Below are 25,096 nucleotides of genomic sequence, written 5' to 3' on the forward strand. Positions count from 1 at the left end.
TGAAGAGTTCTGTCCACACACCTTAGTTTTAAAAACGTTACAAAAGAAGCTAGAAGAGGTTACAGAAGATTTGCATAAGAGAGTGATGGACCCAATGGAAATAACAATGGTTAAGTCAATGGGAAAACCACTTAAATGTCTTAAGAAACTGAAGAACTGCAAAATCAAAGCAAGCCAGAGAGGAAGTCAGCTGCAATCTTAGAGGCCATTGAAGACTTCTGTCTCCAACAGAATTAGCAAATTTTGAAACTCCTGCAAGGTTGGCCCCCAGTTCAAGTCCACAGTAAAGTGTGTAATTCTTGTTATAACAATTATAAAAATGACTCATGACGTCCATCACTGGAGTAGAAGGATTTCCTGAATAGGCTCAGGACTTGAATCCTGGTCCCTAATCTTGACCACTAAAGAACCTTAATGGAAACAATCACATCAGTTTGTTTGGAATGATTGAACTGGTGAACTTTCATGGGTGTATAGGTATTTAAATTCTGAGAAAATTTAACATTCTGCTATGATGGCGTTAAGTTCAGAGAAAATGTGAGAATATCTAGCATCATATTTAGTGTATAAAATGCTTACAATGTATAAGAGATTTAGCATATTAGCATGTTTGACCAAATGGCCTGGTGATTCCATTTAAAATGTGTAAGAGTAATTGATTTTAGACTTACAATTTTTAAATTGAATATTATAAAATAATTTGGCTAAATTTGTAACAGTATTAGAATGTTTAATACAACTTAATATTTATTATGTTAGTATACTTTATTAGATTATAAGACCATTTAATTAGCTAGGAAATAATTACTTATTAGGATCAGAATTGAAGTGCTTAAAAAGGAAAATTAAATATAGTAATGCTGTAAATAATTTGAACCTTTTAAGATAATTTAACTAGGATGTTAATGGGACTGATTCTTCAAAGCGTTTAGTTTTTCCAGTTTGAGTTGCTCAAACGTCACTCAAAGATGCCCTTGAAAGTGATTATGAACACATTTATATATATGATATTTATATTTTTATAAAAAAAAATAATTTGTGTATATAAATAAATATGTATAACAGCTTATACATTGACCTTAATTTATTAAATTTGCTATTTTAGTTTATATTAATCAAAAACATCAAAGAATAATGAGCTTATCTGTCCTTAAAGACAGCAAATATCCACAGCAACAGTTCTGAAGATTCTTTTTCATGAAAGTCAAGCCCTATGGCAGACATATATGATTCTAAGGGTTTGTTGGTTTTCCGCCTTTCTCAATAACCAGTGAGTAACAGGTTTCAGTTAGGCAATGTCCTAAACACGGTACCTTACTTTGAACCCTTAGTCCTTCCTGTCAAAGTGAGGACATTTCTTTTCTCCTCTACTGGGTTTCCTTCTTTCCACATGCTCCCACTGGCAGAGCAGATGTGACTCAGAAACCGGTTTCTCAGGGTTGTAATATTAGATGACACAGCGTGGGTCATTACACAGTAAACTAATGCCTCTGTTTCACTGGGTTGGGCCTCCTAGAAGGTGGTGTTGCTGCCTGTGCTACTGGAAAAGCACTCACAGGTGTGGAAAGAAAGGGTTTACCTCCAACCTGGGCTTCTAGAGACTTTTCTCTCTGCTGGGAAGCATTTTGATGTTAATCAGAAATATCTCCAGAAGATTCTAGAAGCTGTGGAGGTGAAGCAAGTCTGTGAGGGACCAGTATGGGAATCCTCTACTCTGAGGTATGTAACCTTTCTGAAAGTACGATTCCAAAAGAGTTAAAAGTTGCTCGTGTTTTTCAAATGTAATTTCCTATCCCTGTTAATGTGCCTCCTTTTCCTCTGTTTAACTTCCTGTGAGAGCATCAACTCAAAACAAAGTCCTGTGCGTTAATCTTTTTGATATTTTTAATATTTTAGGGCAAATTATTTTGCAATTCTAAAATGTTAGCTAGATATAAGTAGAGAAGAATATGACACACATTTCATGATGTGCAGATGTTTGCAGGGGTAATTTGGACTTTGCAAAAATGGAACTATCTGCTGTCAAACATCCAGAGGAAAAGTGAAAATAGTACCTAACTGGATTTTATAAACATACGAAAGATAGACTGTTTTTTTTTTTGTTGTTGTTTTTTTTTTATGGAAATGCAGGTACAGAGTAATACCTCTTAGCTTGGCATTTGAAAGGAAACTCACCTTTAGTAATTATTAATAAAGACTTTCTCTGCATAGAAGAGAAATAAAAACAATATATTTGATTTATTTTTTAGTTTTTTTCTTTTCACATCTGATGGATTAAAAAAAAAAAGCTTTTTCCTGTCTTGAAAGTAACCTATTAGAATCAAATAAATTTTTAATAATGTTTCAAAGGAGTCCAAGTGAGTAATGTTTAAACAAGTACAAGAGGTGTAATGACATTATTACGCAGTTTTTTACCCCTCTCCTATGTAACAACCGGTTAGTCTGCATTGCATTTCAGATGCTCAACAGAACCTCATTAGGTGGTTTTTCTAGTACTAAAAGCAATTTCTCCCCATTTGCAGTTATTTCAAATGCCAGTTGTGTGTGTGTGTGTGTGTGTGTGTGTGTGTGTGTGTGTGTGTGTTTCTATAGTCAGTGTGTCCTTTGATTAGTTTATAATTCTAGGTCTGTCGTGTCCAGTGACTTTGGTGTGGTGAAGAGCTCACATATATATGAAAATGACAAAACATGTGTTCTAAAACGCTTCTCTAGTAATCCTCAAACTTTAGACTGCCTAAGTGTCAGTGGGAGAAAATTATTTAAAATGCAGTTTCAAGTGGCCCCATCCCAGAGAGCCTGTTTATGTTCAAAAACCTACTTTTAAAAGAGCGTCCAGGTGATCAGGTTACCACCCGTGGGAGAGACACACTGCTAGAGACTAGTGCTTTTCAAATTTTAATGTGCACTCAGATCATCCCAGGATCTCCTTCAAATGTAGGTTTTTATTCTGTAGGTCTGGATGGGGCCTAAGATCATGCATATCAGCTCCCCGATGTTTATGCCTTTGGTCCACACACCACACTGGGAGTAGCCAGTAGGTAACTATGCAGGCTGTGGTGAGGCTCTAGGTATAATTACATTACCAAAAAAGTCTCTGCCTGAGCAGTGCAGTTGTTTGTTGGTTGGGTGTTGATTTGGCAAGTGGTTGAGTCAAGGTAAGGCAAGGCAAGACTTGTTGAATTCCTTATAAGTATCCATGAGAATATGCCCAGAAGTGGAGTATATGTTTCACTTTTCAGCTATATTGAGGGCAAAGCAACTTGCAATTTACTATGGTATTTACAAACAACACATACACACATACATTCACACACACACACACACATAGAGAAAACCCTAACTTACTTAGAAGTTCGTAGGTGATTATTCAAAGCTCATAATTAATATTGAATCAAAAGCAGTCCAAGGTAATGTTGAAATAAATGTTGTTGCCACATCTCAGTATCACGAGTGGAGGCAAATTCTAGGCTCTTCCATTTAATTCTGCTCACTTGTCTACTTACTCTTGTATCAACTGTAGGAAACACTAAACACTTGAAAACACAGTCATTTCTGCCAAGAAGATTGTTGTCCAACTTTTTGGCCAATAATTTCTTAGTTTTCAGGATTTCCCCCTTGATATCAACTTTTTCGTCTTCCCCTCCACCCCTGCTCTTCCTCTTTCTTGTAAAATAGCCACAAACGAGGGTTTATAAAGGTACTTGCAAAACTAGTTAAAATAGCAGAAATAAATACTTAATCTTCCAGAGTGACAGCTATGGCAGGGATGCTGTTTGTGGAGTGGATGTGTTTATGTGTGCTTATTCTGCTGTTTTACTCTCCATCAGCCCTGAACCCAGGAGATATTCCACTAGCGTGAGGGGAGAGGTGTTTTCACTGAACTCCCTGCAGAGATTTTTCAGTTTGGCTGCTAGGTTTAGACATTTCTCATTTTCAGTTGACAGATTTGATGGTGTCCCAGAGTGATGGATTTTAGAGCTACACTGATTCTGCCGAAGATTTTGAAAATCCTTAATATCCCCAGATATCAACTTCTTGATACCTGGACTAACACCACGCTGTTAAATGTCTAGAATTAGAATAATCTGACTCTGAGCTATGTATGAAAACTGCTGAAGAGAAATGGGTTCTTTTACATTGGAAGAAAGCTTAGGCTGCTCCTTACGGTTGCATTTGGGAGTTACATGTGAATGGGGGAAAAAAGAAAAAAGAAAAAGAAAAAGCTTAGCTTCACCCTCTGGTATTCTGATACAGAAGGCCTGGGGTGGAACTGTCTGTGACACTCTCCCATCTATAATTTTAAAGAGATTGAGAAGCTCTGGAGTAATTTCTCAAATATTTAAACACATCCCACTCATCTTTCATGTGTCAGTCTCTCATTTGTCCTGTACAGGTCCTTCTGCTTTTCTTAGGTGTAAAGAATGTGAACCACTAAATACGAGCAGAGCAAAAGCCAGCCAGCCAGTCCTGTCCCATTCCCTGGTCCTATACTGCCTTGAAGTATCTATTTTTATTTAAACTTTTAATAAAGTTCTACTTCCCATTTAGAGTGTGGGAAGCTCCTCTAGATTGGGGACACAGGCTTATCATTTTTCCTTAGAGCTGTAGGGAAGGAAAACATTCTCTTTGCTCTACTCATCTTAGGTTCATTGGCTGGTAAATTAGACTGACAACAGAAAGATTAACATGAGAAAAACCAACAGACATTTATTACCGCTTGCTTCATGCATTCACCTGGGAGTAAACAGTGATGAGTAACTCAAAGGGGTGGTTAGAACTCAGGTTCATATAGCATCTTAACAAAAGAACAATATATTTTTAGAGAAGTGGCAAAACAAAGGAAATAGACTTTAAGTTTCTAGGGGTGGCAAATTATGAAAAGGCAAATATGTGGAGGATCTGATGGAAAGTAATGGCTAGTTGGTAAATTTTATTATGTAAATTCCTTTGTTGCTTTCTTTGTGCTGACAAGGGTAACTTTTGTCCTTCCTGTTAAAGAGGAAAGGGAGAACACATTCACAAATTTTTGTCCTGCTTTTAGCTAAATGGGAGTAGGTCAGAGAACTTTCCTTGTATCTGCTGCTTCTCAGTTGCCATCATCTAAGAATAATCTTTATGCTGAGAGTCATGTTTTAGGGTGAATATTCTGCTACCCTTCAGAACTTTACATTGCTAATAGTCATGATATATATGATATATATACAGAGGGTGCCAAAAAATGTATACACATTTTAAGAAAGGAAAAAAACTGTATTAAAATTCTAATACTCGATATGTACTGATAACAAAAGATGAATACAAGTCATGTATATACATTTTTTTTTGGCACCACTGGTATTTTAAAAAAATTGAGGTATAACTGACATAGCATTATATTAGTTTCAGGTGTATAATGTAATGATTAAATATTTGTATATATTGCAAAGTGATTACCACAATAAATCCAGTTAACATCTATCACCATACATAGTTACAATTTTTTTTTCTTATGACAAAAACTTTCAAGATCCATTCTCCTAGCTATTTTCAAATAGGCAATACAGTATTAATAACTATAGTCACCATGCTGTATATTACATCCCTATGACTTACTCTTTTTATAACTGGAAATTTTTACCCCTTCACCCATTTCAAACAGCTGCCCCCACCCCCGACTTCTCCTTGCCTCTGTCAATCACCAATCTTTTCTGTATATTCATGTGCTCAAGTAATTTGTTTGTTTCGTTTTTTGTTTTTATATTCCACATATACCGTGTTTCCCCGAAAATAAGACCTAACCAGAAAATAAGCCCTAACATGATTTTTCAGGATGACATCCCCTGAACATAAGCCTTAATGCGTCTTTTGGAGCAAAAATTAATATAAGACCCGGTCTTATTTTTGGGGAAACATGGTAGGGGGGATCATATGGTATTTATCTTTTTCTGACTGATTTATTTCACTTAGCTTAATACCCTCAAGGTCCAGCCATGCTGTCTGGACCAAATGGCAAGATGTGTGTGTGTGTGTGTGTGTGTGTGTGTGTGTGTGTATCACATTTTCTTTATCCAGTCATCTGTCAATGGGAATTTATACTGTTTCCAATATATTTTTAATAAAGTAGGATAGAATGAGGGAGCATCTCAGAGTTGGTTCTAACACCTGCAATAGAAGATATGCTTAGCGCTCGGTGAGAGAACCTAACTTGGAATAATCAACCCTAGCTATGTAAGCCGGTCTTTTAAACAGGGCTGATTCATTTAAAACTTTATCAAACATATTTGTTCATACTGTTTACAATAACAAACATATAATTAAGGCATTATATATCTGGCCATTTTCCAAACACTTTATGTGTATTAATGCACTTCATCCATCAACCATGTAAGTTAGTCACTATTATTATCCTTATTCTACAAACAATATAACTGAGGCAAAGATAGTTTAAGTAATTTGCTCAGAGTTATGCCGCTAAAAAGTACTTACTGGCTAGAGACGAGGGGTTGGGATATGAGATGTACTTATGTACATTCAGGGAAATTCTACTTATATCGCTGATGAACATACTAAGTTCTTTATCTACTTACTATCTCAACAGGGGTGTCACACTCCAAAACGGGGTTGGTCTTAATCATGCTACTATTCTTCCAGCACTCCTCTCCACTAGGATATACTACTGCTCTTTTCCTTTAGGGGAATGAATGGGGTAAACGAAATCCAGGATCCAATGTGGTACATTCTACTCTTGCTTTGTAGAGGAGAAACATGGTACTGCAAAGGAATGCAAAATCTGGAAAGAAGGAAGATGTATAAGAACTTAACTCAAAGAGGTTAAGGCATTTGTGCTTAGCAGACCTATAGAATCTTCTGTAGATGTGTGACACTGTCATCTGGGGAAACAGGCTTTAAAAGGAATATCTTGAAAATTATGTCATAATGATGTATCCCCTTAAAATTTGGGAAGATATAATGATAAGGTTATCTAAGAGCAGGGATACACAACACATACACAGCATATATGTGCATACATAGAGCATACACATAGCACACATACCCTTAATATTAATCCTTTGGGAATGGATCTATTTTTCAGAGAAGTTGATATTACTATAGCAAAAGGGCACATGGCTCAAAGAGGAGAGGGATCATTTTGAAATATACAGTTTCCAGACAGAGCAATTTAGGCTGAGCAGGGCTTACTGGGGGAGCTGGTACAGTTGAGAAGGAGAACTCAGGGAAGACAGGAATAGAGTCATGACTAATGGGAAGGCCATTGGACTGGAAATCAAGAAAACCTAGAATTTAGTCAATTGTTCCAGGAACTCTGCGGGATTTGGGGAGAAATCATTTAATCTCTCTGAGTCACAGTTTCAATATCTATAAAAGAGAGCTGGGTGAGATCCGGTCCAGCACTTAATATTGTATTATTCAATGATAGGAGAAGGGAAAAGGCAAAGATAATTGGAAAAAAGAATTGGCTCCCTTATAGTCTTACCAGCTCGTGCTCTTTCTCTTTACTTTGGATATCAAACCTCCAGCAAATTTTTGGCATTCTATATTCAAAAAAAGCACCAGGGGGCTTCCATCCCAATTGGTTTCTTAAGTCTTTCCTTGTATATTATACGTGATTTTACAAATTATAATGTGTTACTAAGTGACATTTCAAAAAGGAAATGATAGCTATAATGTATGAACAGAAGCCAGACTGATAATTTGTAAACACTTATTCATTCAGTCACCCAGCCATTTATTTAATCAACAATATTTGTTAATCCTATACTATATTCCAGGTACACCCTGGCTCCTGGTATATAGTGATACATATAAAGAAAAGTGGACCCTGACCTCTTGGAACTACTAATGTAAAAGAAAATGAATGTACAAATGAAAAAAATAATTATAAATAGTGAAAAGAAAAACCTAAGAGAGGTAGGGAGGGGTGTATATATATCATTAAATTTGATCTGAAAGACTCCTCTTAGGTAGTGACATTTGAGCTGAGCTCTGAGAAATGAGAATATAGTCTTGGTAGGCTTGGGGAAAGAGTGTCCCAGACACAGGAAATGTATGTATGGAGAATTGAAGCATGGGCCTATTAACCTAGGAGACGTCTGCTGGAGTAGCTCCTGGGAATGGTTTCTCAGATCTTAAATAGGACATAGGGACCATCTTTCATCTTTCAGGTTGGAAAGAATCCAAAAGGTTGAGCACATACTCTGTGGGGGTGGGAAAATAGGCCCTTTGTACATTGCTGATGGGAGAATAAAACGGTACAAGGAATGAGGAAGGGCAACATCTGTGACGGTCACAAATACATATCCCTTTTGCCCCACCAATTCTAATTTTAGGAAAGCTAACAGATTTGCAGAAGTCATTATAATAGCGAATATGGGGCACACTTAAATGCCTATCAAAAGATGATAAAAGGATGTGTTTTGGTTAAACAAGTTAGGTTACATGCATATAATGCAATATGCTATAGCTATAAAACAATATTTAGGATGCATTTTATGTACCAAAATATTTTATTAGCTGAAAAAAACTATCGAAAAATGTTTAGAGTATGTTGTCATTTGAGAAAAATGAGAATGAAGTAGATAAAACTATATAGTCATATTTGTTTATAATATGCCTTCTTACATAAAGAGATTCTGGAAGAATAAACAAGAAAGTCCTATTAGTAAGAAGATAAGAGTAATAGAGAAGCTTTTTATTACATATCTTTCAAGTGGTTTAAACTTCCAAACCTGTGGAGGCAACACGTAGTCAAACAATTTGCTATGGTCTGAATGTTTGTGTTCCCCCCTAAATTAATATGTTGAAATCCTAACCCCTAAGGTGATGGTATTAGAAGGTGTGGCCTTTGAGCAGTGGTTAGGTCATAGGGTAGAGCCCTCATGAATGGGATTAGTGCTCGTCTGAAAGAAGCTCCAAGCAATCCAAGATGGTGGAGTAGATAAACAATGTGTCTGCATCCTTTGATGAACATATTAAAATTACAACTAAACTATAGAACAATCAACATGGAGAACAGTCTGAAGTCTAGCCGAATAGCCGTCCTATGACTAAAATAAAGAAGCAACATTGAGACTGCTAGGAAGGGCAGAGATACAGAAGGGGCCCCAAACTCTGTGTGGCACTTGAGAATTAGAAGGGATAGATATCTTAGCCGCCGAGATTGTCCCCAGAGGAGCAAGAGACCCCAGCGCCCCCACACCAGGCTTCCAGCCTGGAGTACTGGTGCCAGGAAAAGAAGCACCCATAACGTTTGGCTGTGAAAAACAGTGGGGATTCCGACCATCTGGTGGGATGGAAGGCTGCAGGAAACCCAGAAGTCCTCTTTTTTTTTTTTTTTTTTTTTTTTTTTAAGGGTGGCGCAGCTCACAGTGGCCCATGCGGGGATCGCACCAGCAACCTTGGTGTTCTTGGTGTTATTAGCACCATGCTCTAACCAACTGAGCTAATCAGCCACCCCCCAGACATACTCTGAAAAGACTCATGCACAGACTCACTTGCTCGCAGGCACTCACCGTGAGCTCCGATGGAGGAACAGTGACTCAGGGGGGCGTCAAAAACATATGGGGTTGCAGACTGAGGTGTGTGGTTTCGGGGGAAAGACTGGAGGAGAGTTGGCATTTTCCCTGTGTGAGGTCCTGCTCCCGAGCCGCCTACAGGTGGGCACCATCTTTCTAGTGTTGAGCCCGCCCCCACACAACCAAACCTGAATCTGATTGGCTTGGTGATCTCTGCTGCTCCACCTGCTTCTTTCCCTCTTGGCAGATATTGCTAATTGTAGGTCAGTTTGGAGAAAGAATCTGGATATGTAACCAAGAAGCCTTGGCCACCAGCACACCAGAATAGAAGAAGCCTGATCAATCTCCTGAGACTGTAGGCTGTAGCTTAATTAAGGGTGCAAGTATGACCAAAAGTCTCAAACACAAAGTCTAAAGATATTTTGAAGGCTGTTTTTCAGACTGTCTGAAGTAATTAGAGCCAGAATATATGCATTTGCAGTCATTCCCCTTGATATGCTTCCTGGCACTGCCAGTTATGAGCTGTGTGACTTTGGCAAAGAAGACAACTTCCCTCAGTTTCACCTGTAGAAAGCAGGTATAATACCACTTAGCCCACAGGGTTGTTGTGAGGGTAAAACGAAATAAATGAGGTGCTCAATAAAATGTCATATTATAATTTATACATTTACTTATTTACTCATTAAATATATATTGAACGTCCACTTTGTGTCAGGCATGTGGTAGATGTTGGGCGTACAATGTTGTACAAGTACAGACACAATACCTGCTCTCATGTAGCTTACAGTCTAGTTGGGGAGATAGCTGTTAATAACACTTAACATCTTTATTTACTTAGCTCAAGGGTACGGACAAGGGAGTGGGAGGAGACGAGGTTGGAAAGACAGGATTTGTGATATTTGAAGAATCATGTGTACCAGTTTGGGGACAACATCCTAATCCGATTGGTCACCACTGAAGATTTTCAGCAGGAAAGTGATATGAAGCTGCTGTTTTTGGAGGATGAGTTGGAGGTGAATGGGTGAGACAGGAAGAAGTAAGGCCAATTAACGGCAAGTTTTGCAATAGTCCGGGTGGGAATGATGAAGATCTGAACTACTACTTCGGCACTAAGTTTGGATGAAAGAGTTCTGAGAGTACGGTATTAGGGGACAGAATTATCATGGTTGTTTTCCAAGTTCTCCACTGGTTTCCTCCACACCCAGAGTTCCCCCAAGTTTCAGAAACTTCAGAGGCCAAGAGAATTCAGAATAACTCTTGTCTCAACTCAAATGGACAGCCCCCTCCTCTTTCTCATTCCTAGCTAGTCAACCAACACTTTTCTTTTTTTTTTTAATTTATTTTTTCAATTTATTGCGGTGACAATTGTTGGTAAAATTACATAGATTTCAGGTGTATAATTCTGTATTACATCATCTATAAATCCCATTGTGCGTTCACCACCCAGAGTCAGTTCTCCTTCCATCACCATATATTTGATCCCCCTTACCCTCATCTCCCACCCCCCACCCCCCTTACCCTCTGGTAACCACTAAACTATTGTCTGTGTCTATGAGTTTCTGTTTCTCATTTGTTTGTCTTGTTCCTTTGTTGTTTTTGGTTTATATACCACATATCAGTGAAATCACATGGTTCTCTGCTTTTTCTGTCTGACTTATTTCGCTCAGCATTACACTCTCAAGATCCATCCATGTTGTCACAAATGTTCCTATATCATCTTTTCTTACCACCGAATAGTATTCCATTGTGTATATATACCACAACTTCGTTATCCATTCATCTATCGAAGGACATTTTGGTTGTTTCCATATCTTGGTCACCGTAAACAAAGCTGCAGTGAACATTGGAGCACACGTGTCTTTATGTATAAATGTTTTCAGATTTTTGGGGTAGATACCCAGGAGAGGGATTGCTGGGTCATATGGTAATTCTATTCGTAATTTTCCGAGGAACCTCCACACTGCCTTCCATAACGGCTGCACCAGTCTGCATTCCCACCAACAGTGTATGAGGGTTCCTTTTTCTCCACAGCCTCTCCAACATTTGTTACTATTTGTCTTGTTGATGGTAGCCATTCTGACTGGGGTGAGGTGATAACTCATTGTGGTTTTTATTTGCATTTCTCTGATGATTAGGGATGTTGAACATTTTTTCATATGTCTATTTGCCATTTGTATGTCCTCTTTGGAGAAATGTCTCTTCAAGTCCTCTGCCCATTTTTCAATTGGGTTGTTTGTTTGTTTTGTTGTTGAGTTGCATGAGTTCCTTGTATATTCTGGATATTAGCCCCTTATCGGAGGCACTGTTTGCAAAAATCTTCTCCCATTCAGTTGGTGGCCTCTTTATTTTGTCAATGGTTTCTTTTGCTGTGCAGAAGCTTTTAAGTTTGATGTAGTCCCATTCATTTATTTTAGCTTTTACTTCCATTGCCTTTGGAGTCAAATTCATAAAATGCTCTTTGAACCCAAGGTCCATAAGTTTAGAACCTATGTTTTCTTCTATGCAGTTTATTGTGTCAGGTCTTATGCTTAAGTCTTTGATCCATTCTGAATTAATTTTGGTACATGGTGACAAATAGCAGTCCAGTTTCATTCTTTTGCACGTGGTTATCCAATTCTCCCAGCACCATTTATTGAAGAACCAGCAATTTTCTATTGCTCTTTCCTTCTTTCTCTTGCCAGTGCTTTCATGACGTTGAGCTGCCCCCTAGTGGACACAGGATTTATAACAGCATAGAATCTGCGGTTTTTAAAATTCATGCAACAAATCTATGTCTAACTGAGCCAGGCATAGACTTTACTTTTCAAAAATAGAAACTCTGCGTCTAGGATACAGGAATCCTAGAAAATATTGAAAGATAATATCAGGTTAATATTTTAAGTAATATCGTTCAAGTAGGATTGAGAAAGCACTCGAAGACAAGTGACTTTTTGCAGGAAAACTATCCACCTTTCCTTTTCTTATTCTAGTTAAGTCTCAGCAAAGATTTTGAGAAGCCCAAGCAGAAGGGGCTTTATTTGATGTCTTATGAGAATGTAGACCCAGTGTTGTCAAATCTTTCAATTTTTAAAGAGAAGTTGGAAAGCCAATTACTACATGAAATATTTAAGCTTTTTAAATGTAAAGTAATTTAAAATTTTAAAAAAAGAGAAATGAACTCTATAGACACCTGTTTTTTAAGTTCTGCACAGTAGACCATCAATTTCCAAATAGTGGTCCATGATTACTAGTGATAAGCGGCAAATTTTCCCTGGTTTATACTGAAATTAAAAAAAAAAAAAAAAGGACAACGACATAATTTTTTCCACATGGTTAAATCTATCTAATATAAAGGACTGCTTTCCCCCAGGTGATTATATCCTTATATACTTTGTTAAAATATTCTTGTTTTGAACTTTTATTTATGTTAAAATGTCTTTTAATTTATGAAATGATGCTATTGCTTCTAATGTGTTTGACACAATTAAAAGCTGGTGACTTTACATTATCTTGTTGTATTTAGTTTTGTTTTACTTGTTCTTTAAACCTAAGTGTCTGGGCATCACTGCTAAGACAACGACAATTTTGTGTTTAAATAGCAGTAACGCTAGCCCTAGACCCTGGCAATTCATGTGGAAGATGTGTTGGTTGGGGAAAGGCTTGAGATGCAGAAGAGTGGTGGTCATATGAGTGTGACAACCCAAAGGAAATTCTGCTTCACTCATTTCTTTTGTGGCCAAGGACACTGAGACATGCTGAGGGGAAGACAATTGTCCACAGTCACCCAGGAGTTGGTAGCAGAACTACAACTACAACCCAGTTTTTTGACACCACATACTTGTTCTTTCAACTGCCCTGGTCATTTCTATGTCATCCAGGTGGTACCTTGAGACACTGCTGAGCCCGGCTGGTGATAAGGCCTGGTGAAAGGAAGACTGTAGGGTCACAGAAAGGGTGATTTGTGTAATTGTGCATTTTTACTGTAAGTTGGAACCTCTGTGTCATGCTCACTTCATTTTGAGGTACAGAAGTTTGCCTCTTATCTGCTATTGAGTTGACTTTCCTTTAGGATGTTTTTTTTTCATGAGTAGATCTTTGGGTTTTAAAGTATTTTACTTTTAAAAGCTCACTGGTTATGATATTTGGCTATATTAGAACATGAGTTGATTAGCAAATGTACCACTTGACTTTCTCATTGGTCTGTCCCAGCTGCCGCAAGTGCTTACATACCCAAGTCTATACTCCTTTAAAATTGTTGTTTAGGGTGTGTGTGTGTGCGTGTGTGTGTGTGTGTGTGTGTGTGTATGTGCTCCCTATATCCCCAACCAGTAAATAAACTATACATGGTTAAGAATAATACAGTTTATACATTTCCCCCCTAGCAACTATAGCTGACACACAGTAGAGGTTTGACTTTGTTATCAAATTAAAGAATGACTTAATAAGCAATAATATTAAGTTCCATCCATTGAATGCCATTCATGTGCCAGGTATTATTCTAAGTGCCTTTTATTACACTATCGAATTAAAAATCAGTCTAAAAATGTTTAGTGTTTGCCTACCATGTGCCCAGCACTGTGTTATATGCTGGCGATATGGTGGTGAATTGACCGATGCAGCATGTATGAACATGGAGTTTATAGCCTAAACTTCAATGCCTTCCCTCACTCACTACTGCTTCAATCCCTCCTGACTCATGCTAGCCTGAAACGCATGATTATAAATAATGAAAAAAACATTTACAGTTATGTCATTTGCTGTGAAGGAGTGCTGGAGTCAGGAAAGACTTAGAAACAATGAAAATTAAGTTATGACATGAAGGATGAATTTGCAGTGAGCCAGGTGAGGAGAGAGAAGAAAAAGCATTTTATGCAGAGAGAGCATAAGGGCAGAGGCCCAGATGGAAGTAACTAAACATGAGTTATTGAAAAAAGGAGAGAAGTCCAGAAGAAAAGCAGAGGGAGGGGGAAATTGGGCAAGATGAGATCTGCTTAGGTTTTGCTGTTAAACTCCCATCATGCTTTGCAAAGCTCCTTATAATGCTTTCTAAAATAAAAAGCATCCAATTGCAGTTAATGACATAATTTGTTATTTGTATATTTTTAATCTAAAATAGGTCTTTTCCCACTTTGCTCAGTTCCTTGAGTCTGGGGGCCATGCATCTTTTTTCCTATCACCTAGTGCTGCCCTAAACTCCTCTAATATGCCTATTCAATCTTTAGTAAAATCTACTGCTTTTCTGGCAGGCATCATCTATCCTTGAATGCAACACACAATTTCCTTACTGCGTCAAATCTGCAATATTGCATCCACCTCTTCACTCTTTCGTCCATTCGATAAACACTTCTGTGTGCCCAGCAATTTAGGACATCTTAAGAGGTGCCTCATGAACTTAGGCTTGTTCTAGACTTTAGGCATAATTGAGACCAGAGATCTCATCAAAATGGTAATACAATACCATATAGAAACACTTGAATTTTAAGTTATTGGGTAATGATTTTTTCTTCTCCTTATGGTTTAATTATACCTGCATTTCCAAATCTGCAATTGTTTTTCTCTCCTCAGCCCATCTGCCAGGCAGCCTATCAGAACGACTTCGGTCAAGTGTGGCGGTGGGTGAGGGAAGACAGCAACTGTATCAACGTTCAAGATGGCTTTAACGGAGACACTCCCCTGATCTGTGCTTGCAGGCGAGGGCACCTGAGAATCGTGTCATTCCTTTTAAGAAGAAATGCTGATGTGAACCTCAAAAACCAGGTGAGGCCCTGACACATGAGCGGAGAAAGTAATTGATCATGGGTAATACCTTTCTCCTAGCATCAATGAAAGCAGTGAATGTCATTTTTTCATTGCTTATATCTCCTAATACCAACTTTTTTTTTTTTTTTTTGCCTTATTTTAGACTGACACATACTGAGGACATTTAATTAGGCTAGAAAGCAAAATAAAACACAGTTCAGTCAGCAGGCATATTTTGTGGTTAATTATGTTCTTCCACTTCTGAAAAGGAAGAGAATGGTTCACTCCTTTGACTGGATAGCGCTTCTTCCTTTCTTCTCCTCTCCTCCCTATGCTTTTCCTTGCCTTCTCCCTCTTCTCTCCCAGCTCCTCCTCATCACTATTACAGAAGTAATGGGAAAGATTTCCTGGAAAGAAAATATTAACCTGGTGGTGCTATTTCATTAGGTAGATTTTTACCTAGTATGTCACTGTTCTGACCTCCATAAGATCCTATAGTTTGCTTATAGAATAAAAGAATTCCCGTGAGAAATTTACCAAGGACAAATAAGCTCATGAACCAAAGGGTACTTGAAGCCACACAGAAAGGCATAAAGAATGTACTTAAAGATCAAAGATCAGCTGATGTGGAGTCTTCAGGATCAAAGAAGAGCAGAATACGTGTGATTGCTGTGACCATCCTTTCAGAACCCCTTTGGAACTTCCAGGGTCTACATCATAGTTAAGACAACCTATAAAGTCCACTGAGTAAATATAAAAAGTCACTATTTGTAATAATTATGAATGCCTTGTATCTACTCATTCAATGGGGAACAACAGCCTGTAGGGCCCCACTTGTCCCTTCAGTTTAAATACCAGCTCATTTGGAGTAATGATGTATTATCAGAAAATGGATCACTACTGGACTATCTTATTTGTGCTACTGTTTTTGTTACTGTTGTTGTTGTTTGATTGGGTTTAAAAACAAGTCATGCCTGTACTGAATCTGACAGATATGCAGCTTAGCAGAATATAACATGATCTCCCAGCACACGGCTGAGGATCATGTGTGTGGCGTTGCGGTGAAGACAGATGTTGAAGGATCCATACCCTCTCTCGGGAGACTTTACTATGAGGAAGCTGCAGGTGGGAGATGTTTGCCACCACAGGGACGAGGCTGAGAAGGTGCCCTGATCTTTGTTTTGCAGAGAACCTGAGCCAGACTGCGGGGACCCTCTCATATTAAGAAAATAGTGGGAAGGACTTTAGTGAATACTTGAGATTAATAGGGATATTATTAGAATAAGTGTTTGGTCTGCATTTCCTATTAAAAATAGGAAATTACATTAATACATTAAAAATGTTATTTAAATGTTTAATCTTTTTCATTTCTCCTAAAAGCTCATCTTTGTACATTAATCGTTTGAGCCACTGCTTTCTCTTCTCTTAAATCTATATTTATAAGTTATTTTCAGAAGTACAAACAAACAAAAGGCCTTAAAAACAAACAAAAAGCTCTGCTGGTGATTCAGATGTACATGCCTAATAGAGAGCATTGATTCTATGGAAAGCAAATTAAAACATAAATACAAATCAGATAGATAGATATAGATAGAGATATATAGATATATTTTGGTCTGTCAAATTAACCAGGATTACAAACCAAAACCAAATGTTGATCAGAAAGGAAGTTTAAGTCATTATCGCTTTACTGGAGAATAATTCAGTAGCACAATATGGAAAGCATTAATACCTTTTATGCCAGGAATTATATTTTTAGAAACTTATGCTAAAGATAAATTTAGAAATGTTGACAAAGCTTTATGAATGAGGATGTTCAAGCAGTATTTATAAAAATGAAAAGTTAAAAAGTCAGATGACCAACATGTAGGGTTTAGTTAAATAAGTTAGAATAGTTCCATTCATTAGAAAGCCATACAGCCATTACAGTCACGTGTTTAAAAATTTTTAATGGCATGGAAAGATACACCTATTCTAAATGTTAACTGAAAAAAGCAGATATGATTTTGTATATGCAGTATGAACCTACATTTAAATATGCCACATATATGCATTTTTAAAAATTGAAAGAAAATACCACAAAATGTCAACAATTAACTGTGGGCTATTTGATAACGGGTGAGTTTAAATTCATTTTATCATAATCTTGTCTAGTTTACAAAATTGTTACAGAGAACATATCTACCTTGACATTAGAGAAACAAAGTCTTATTTAAGAACAATGCCTCCCACAAGTGGAAATAAATCTCTCTTTGTCCTCTGGCTTTACCTCTTCTCATTTATTTGGTTGGTATTCCAGTCACGACAGCCTTTTGCATTATACTTATTTGTGCATGTTTCTGCCTCCCTTTCTGAAGCCTTGAAGCATTATATCCCCCACAGTCTCTAGAAACCTGATAAATATTCACATAGTTGAAGAATTAAATTGGGTTATTCCCATTCTTCTAGCACTGCCTGTATGCGTGTAGGAACATGGAAAAATTGCCATGTGGTTGAGATTTTCCTATGAAGGAAGCACAAAATGAATAATTATATACCCTTGGTAATTAAGGGAGAACTATAGATTTGCATACTGAATTTAGTTTTATATTTATGTTTCAATGCATTTTTTTTTCCCGAAAACTAAAATGAGTCTGAAAATCCATCTGTTGATGATTTGTAAAATGTACATTTCACCTGATGTCTTTCTGTGGTCCTCCCCTCAGCTTTTTCTTCAGACTGTATTGTGTTTAATATTCTAATCATTGGAAACCTGGGTTTATTAACCAGACATACTCCACAGAAAAAGGTGGCATGAGTACCATAAAAAGAAAAAGCACAAACTAAATTTTTGATAGGGTAATCTGAAAATACAAAATTTGAAATGAGATATTTTCTTAATAGGATTCCTTTCTTAATATTTTAGAAAGAGAGAACCTGCTTGCATTATGCTGTGAAGAAAAGATTTACCTTCTTTGACTATCTACTTATTATCCTCCTAATGCCTGTCCTGCTTATTGGGTATTTCCTCATGGTGAGTACAACACTTGTGAGAGCAAAGGGTCAATGAGCAGGAGATCAGTAGCATGACCCATCAAACTTTACTGGGCCACAGAGATGTAGAGAAATAGTAAGAAAACAAGCTCTTGGTTTGTATTCTATAAATGACATTTCCAACACATGCAATGCTATGATTGAAGAAGAAAGGTAGCCAAATAAATTAACCAATGGTAAAATAATCTGTGCTATCTTTATTTAGAAAAATACATTAATCTTGTTTAAGAATCATCTTTAGGAAGCACAAAAATCCTGAATATTGGAAAAAAAATTCTCCCTTATACTATTTTTGTCTCCCTTTTTCGTAAGAGGAGATTATGTCTTTGTACATATTTTTCTGAGTTTCTGATTGTTAAGAACCCAACCTGGTTGTGATTTAAAAGACAGATCCCAAGAGATTTGCAGCTAGCAGCTGACAAACACAGATCTTTATAGAGAATTTGAAGCCCATCTGTCACCTTGATGAATTTATTCATACTTGAATGAATCCTTGGCATGCTATAATTTTCTTGAATAAAGAAAAAATATAGTTGGTATAGGAATGCAGTCATATTATGAGTAGAAGATGCAGCTTGAGTTTCCTTTTTTTGTTGTTGTTTTTCAAATAGAATGACAGATTTGCCCTGACTCACTGTTTTCCATATGGTTCTGCTTGTGGCCAGTTTCATTGTTGAGAGATGACTCAACAAATGTATAATTTACTCCAGTTAAATGTCAGATCTCCCTTCTCTTTGTAGCTAATAGACCATGAATTTTAGTTATTCCTGTTAATAGAAGCTCCAGAACAAAGTCTGCCAATTGGAAATTTTATTACCTCCTTGGGTATTAAATGTTACAGAATTTGAGGAACTACAGCTACATATGATCATGTTGATTTTGATGCTAGGATTTATGGGAGCGAGAGAAAACTATAACTCACTGATAAACACATAATCTGCTTATATCCTTAAAAAGTTCTTTAAAAATTATGTAGTTAGTATATAGAATTTGAATATTTGTAGTTTTGGGGCTGGGGGAATCTGTTGATCATTTGCAAACCTTTTTAGAGATTATGAAGAAAACATCACAACTATGATTAGCAAGGCTTATTCAGAATTTGTTGACACAAAACCATGCTTTGTAAGACGGTCCAATGTTTAAAAGCTGAAGGCTTAGGCAAAATTACTAATTGTAATGAAGTAGCCCAACTCTGCACAAGTACCCTATTTATTAATGAGGTCTGAAATGCTTAATTTATGATGTATATGGGATAAGTGACAGGAGAAGAAATTACAGGTAAAGGGACAAGAAAGGACTGTGCTACTTCAGAGAAGGGTAGGAAGAGACAGTCAGTTTAGACGCTGACGCAGGAGGGAAGTACAAAGAAAGAAGACAACTGGATGGAGCTTCCTAGATGATAAAGGGGCTGAATTCCAGGACACACCCACCTGAGCAAGGAGAGCTGTGCCCTCGCAAGCAATGGGATGTTGGGGGGACACTCAACCTGTCAGAATCTCAGGGGACTAGGCAGGAAAAGTGGATTTCTGAGGAACCTAGTTAATTTCATTCTTTTGTTTGGTCATTTAGCACAAACTTACTATGGCCCCCCTATAAGCCAGGCATTGTACTGGGTGTTAGGGATACAATGACGAACCCAACAGGTAGTCCTTGTTCTCATGGGAGTTAGAGGGCAGTGAAGACTGAGTCATTAATCAAAGCATGACAGAAACACATGCAAAATTACCAAGAAGTAGGTGGTCCAGAGAAGTCATCAGTGTTATGACAGCCCAGAAGACAGGGATGTCACCTGGCCAGCTAGGTCAGGGAAAGTTTCCTGGAGGAAGAGGGGTTTGGACTGACATAGTGAAGATTAATTTACCAGGTAAAGAAAAGAGGGAGGAGGCTTTTAGACAGAAGGAATATTCAGTGCAACTACCGTGTTTCCCCGAAAATAAGACCTAGCTGGACAATCAGCTCTATTGCATCTTTTGGAGCAAAAATTAAGGTAAGACCCGGTCTTATTTTACTATAATGTAAGACCAAGTCTTATCTAACATAATATAATATAAGACCGGGTCTTATCTAACATAAGAGCTGATTGTCAGGCTAGGTCTTATTTTTGGGGAAACACGGTATTCTATGATACTAGGGAGTCTGGTGGGAATGAAAAACTAAAGGCCATTGCGGCTAGAGACAGGAGGTGTAGAGTGAGCCTGCTAGGACCTTACGTGGGGGCCGAATTGTGGGGCCTTGCCGGCCAGGCTGAATAGTTTGCTTTGACCTCAGAGCAATGGGACATCATTGAAGGGTTTGGAGCTAGGAAGGGAGACAGGTCACTGGACCTCATCCTCAATAGGATTTGATAGATCTGGGGTCGGGCTCTATAATTTGCATTTATAAATGCCCAGGCACTGATGCTGCTATTCCAGGACCATGCTCTCAGAACCTGGCTTTACTCATTGGCATTGGAGTGGGGTGTGAAGGAGAGGGAAATTTTAAGAAAGATGCACGGACACATAAAGGTATTGAGATTAAAATGAAGCCTATTGGTTACAGTAATCCAGACATATGATGGAGAAAATGTTTGTAAATAAACCTCTCTTGTACTCGCTATTCGTAATAGGTATCAAAGACAAAGCAGAATGAGACTCTTGTCCGAATGCTACTTAATGCTGGCGTTGAAGTTAATGCTACAGACCGTGTAAGTTTTAATTTTTAGTCATTTTATAACAATGTTCAAAATGGTACTTGTAGGTAATATACAGGTCCTTGTCATCTATACAGTTGCTTGCTTTATATTCCTAGCCACTTGCATATTTCTTTTTCTTTTCCATTTTTCTTTTCAGTGCCAGTCAAGTAAACTTGAGGCTGTTTATATACTGCCACTATTTTATTCGTGGGAATAAAATATTTATTGACTATTGAACATTTTAAAAATAACTGTTCCACCATTGGTGAGAAATTAAGGAACATGGAGGCTCTGGTAACAAAATTCATCCTCGGTAGTTAAGAAGCTGGAGTCAGAATGCCTAACTATAAACCAAGGCTTGCCACTTTTTACCTATGTGCATTTCAGCAAGTTATAATTATTTGACTCATCAGTTTCTTCATCTGTAAAATGAAGAAATTGGTAACTTACAGGGCTGATTCAGGTAAAGCACTTAGTGGAGAGCCTGGCACATAGTAAGTGCTCAATGAACATTAGCATCTATTACTGCAGCCAAGATCCCAACCCACTGCTAAGAGAGTCCCCATCTGTAAGCTAAAGGACAAAGTTCAAAGAAAAACCCAAATGATGGTCAGAGTAGTAATAACAGCAGGAGGAGCATCAGATAATTTCTTGCTATTTATAAGCATAAGGTTTGGTTTCCATCTTTTACAACTGCACACTTGAACTCATCCTCCTCCTTTATATGATCACAAATGCGTCAAAAGTTTACTTGTAAGGACTTTTATTTGATTATATTGATTGAACGAAATTTTGGATTCCTAGTTCTTTACTGAAAAAGTAGGCCAGCTGAAGTTTGATTCCAAAAAAACCAATATTCTGTTTGTCATTCCTAACATCTGCATGTGTTTTACCATTCCATGTTCTGTGATAGGGAAAGTGCCCCCATACCTGTTTGTATTAATTATTTACATCATTTTAGTTTGGGTTACATTGATATCATATGTTTAAATGGAGGTAGCTCTGTGTGTGTGTGTGTGTGTGTGTGTGTGTGTGTGTGTGTGTGTGTGTGAGAGAGAGAGAGAGAGAGAGAGAGAGAGAGAGAGAGAGAGAGAGAACTCACACAAGAGAATACGTTTATAAAATGTATGTTTTTCCTTTTATTTCAAATAAGATTTTTGGATTAATTTGGATAACTACTATGAATCATTATTTTCTTAAATAACTTTGAAATGTATTAAGTAAAATGTCATTAAAAATTAAGTAAAAGGTAATTCAAAGGTTTAAAACTTTGCTTGTGAATAAAAAATGTCTCTAGGATATTTTTCTAGTTACCTATGTCTATCTCCATCTCTAGATAGAGAATTATATTCCTGTGCATGCTCAGACATGTGCACATACATGTATACACAAACACATATTTTTCCCACCATTTTTCAAATACTATGTATATATAAACATCCATTTTCCAACTGTAAGTAATGCAGTGGACTGTATTTTTAGGTAATTAAGACTGCCATTATTTCACATGGAAAAATGCAGAGCCAGATCTCCCCTTCATCATACCATCACTTAATAAAAATGAGTGATTGCAGCATTATTTCTTATGATCTTAGAAGAGCTTCTGGGGAAAAAGATCCAGAGTTAATTCTGTTAGTCTTAGTCAAGGGTATTATTTCTTCACTTACCAAAACCATGGTTGTTTGGCTGCTTTTTGAAAGGTAAAATTTTGAGCACCAATGCCCCAGATATAAATTTCTTTGACCTATAGGTAATGTTTTAAATTAGTGCTGACAGAGTCGATCCACTGTTTTATAATACATACTGTAAACTGCAACGGATCAATTATGGGAGATTTCCACATCCAACTGCACTGACCGTGTAGGTGTGCTCTAGCAACATGAGCACTGGCCCCTTCTTTAGACTGTGGGGATTCTAATCAAGAATGATAGAGGCTGAGATCTGCAAAAAGGCCCACGTGGAGACTTTTCAAGGAAAAAAATGGTAACATGATCAAGGTGGTGATTGCCCAGACAGAGAGAATTCTACAGAGAAACTTTGGAATAATTCAGCATCAGCTTTTAAACTGCATTTTTCTTAGTTTGGAACTGAACATGAGAAAGGAAGAGATTAATTGTTTATAGGACATTAATAATATACTCAGAGCCAGATCTTCACTTCATCATGCCATCACTTAATAAAAATGAGTGATTGCAGCCTTATTTCTTATGATCTTAGAAGAGCTTCTGGGGAAAAAGATCCAGTTATAAAAAGACTTTTTAAGTACAAGAAATACAGTTGCACATAGATGGTTTGCAGACTGTTTTGCTTAGCTGTACACAACAGAATGTGGAGGGCTAAAGGAGCTGCACCAATAAACTGCAGTGTTGGTCCTTTTGTTTCAGTATGGCTGCACTGCGTTACACTATGCCTGCGAAATGAAAAACCAGAGTCTTATCCCTCTGCTCCTGGAAGCCCATGCAGACCCCACGATAAGAAATAAGGTAAGAATCTGTGGACCATAGTCTGAGGTATCTATGTCTGCATAATCTTTTAACGTTGGCCTTGTGTTGGAGTACAAGTAAATTAATTGTCTCTGATGTTGTTAACAGCAAAATCATCCTTATGAGAAAATAAACTTATTACTGTTAGAACTAAATGACATGTAGATCCCTTGCCAAGCCTAAGAGTCAGTCAGTCTAAACTATTTACTGGACCGTCGGCATGGACATTTGACTCTATTGGAGATAAGTAACTGTAATTTCTTTTTCTCCTCAGCATGGTGAGAGTTCCCTGGATATTGCAGGGAGATTAAAATTTTCCCAGATAGAACTAATGCTAAGGAAAGCATCATAATCCTTGTGGCCTCAGATGGAGAAGTGGAAAAAGCTGAAGGACTGGATTCTATCTCCATCTTCGACTGTTGGTCTGTGGGCCAATCAACCTGGATGCCACCATCTTATGGGGATAATAATGGTTGCCATGGGTAATATTTTCGAAGAGCTTTATATTTGTTTTTGCTCAATGGACTTCACCATGGCCATAATCCTTCTAGGGGAAACACTAAAGCTGTTGGATTCTCCATTTCCATCAAAAAAAGGTGATGTTTCGCATTCAGTCTCTCCTGAAGATCAGTGTTATCTCAGATTGTGTTCTCCCTTCTCAGTTGTATTGCTCTTATAAAGAGGCTGCCCTGTCTTTATCATGTCCCAGGAGATAGACTGTTCCTCTTAAGCCCCTTTAAGTAGTAAGAGGAAGAATGGAAATATTAGATTGGTGCAAAAATAATTGTGGTTTAAAAGGGTAAAAATAATTGCAAAAACTGCAATTACTTTTGCACCAACCTAATATGTATATTTGTACAGAATATTGTGTGTATGTGTGTGGTTTTAGAGATTCATATGTAAATGTTCCTTTGGCAAAACAACTTCAACAAAATTATTTATCAGTTGTCAGTGGTGGCAGTCTTACTCCTCAGAAATGGCAAATGCTAAAATCAAGGTTTTTGTTTTGTTTCTGGAGAGCCAGTTTACCAGCACACTGCTAGACATTTTGGTATCAGTTTACAAATAAAACCATCTTGATTTTGAACAACACTATGTAATTATCAAGATGTCTGTTCAAACACATCTTTAGTGGCAGCTGGTTTAGCTCAGTTAGTTAGAGTGCAATGCTCGTAACACCAGGGTTGCCGATTCAATCCTTGCATGGGTCAGTGTGAGCTGTGCCCTCCACAACTAGATTGAAACAACTACTTGACTTGAAGCTGATGGGTCCTGGAAAAACACACTTAAAATAAATAAAAGTTAAAATAAATAAATAAATAAATAAATAAATAAATATATATATATATATATATATATATATATATATATATATATATATACCTTTGCTTCTCTTGTGAATGCAAGGCAGATACTAAACTTCTTAGTTCTGTTTATTTTCATCAATAATTTGATTTATTTGGATAAAGTATTTCTTGTACAAGAAATAGAGCTATATGATGAGGTAGTATCTGGATTGTACTTCTAGATGAGAAACAGAATATCAAAATATCTGTCTAACTCCTTTGTCAATGAGACAGAGTGAAATAAACTTTTTTTTAAATAACTGAATTTTACAAAGCAAGACTGAATCATGAATATCTTTAGATAGACTAAGCCACACTATGTGTGATAATAAA

At 37.3% G+C, this 25,096-nt stretch overlaps 1 protein-coding gene across 1 annotated transcript; it reads left to right on the plus strand.

Moving 5' to 3' along the window:
* Positions 1-1,465: 1,465 nt before the first annotated feature.
* Positions 1,466-24,729, plus strand: ANKRD22 (ankyrin repeat domain 22). The gene is made up of 6 exons (XM_019738919.3): positions 1,466-1,719; positions 15,057-15,248; positions 18,136-18,243; positions 20,869-20,946; positions 23,319-23,417; positions 23,692-24,729. Exons 1-6 carry the CDS (start codon positions 1,699-1,701, stop codon positions 23,767-23,769), a joined length of 576 nt encoding a protein of 191 aa, XP_019594478.1. The 5' UTR covers positions 1,466-1,698; the 3' UTR covers positions 23,770-24,729.
* Positions 24,730-25,096: the final 367 nt, after the last annotated feature.

This window comes from Rhinolophus sinicus, chromosome 15 (genome assembly GCF_057876585.1).
Source record: "Rhinolophus sinicus isolate RSI-liver-muscle chromosome 15, RSI-T2T, whole genome shotgun sequence".
Classification (NCBI taxonomy): Eukaryota; Metazoa; Chordata; class Mammalia; order Chiroptera; family Rhinolophidae; genus Rhinolophus; species Rhinolophus sinicus.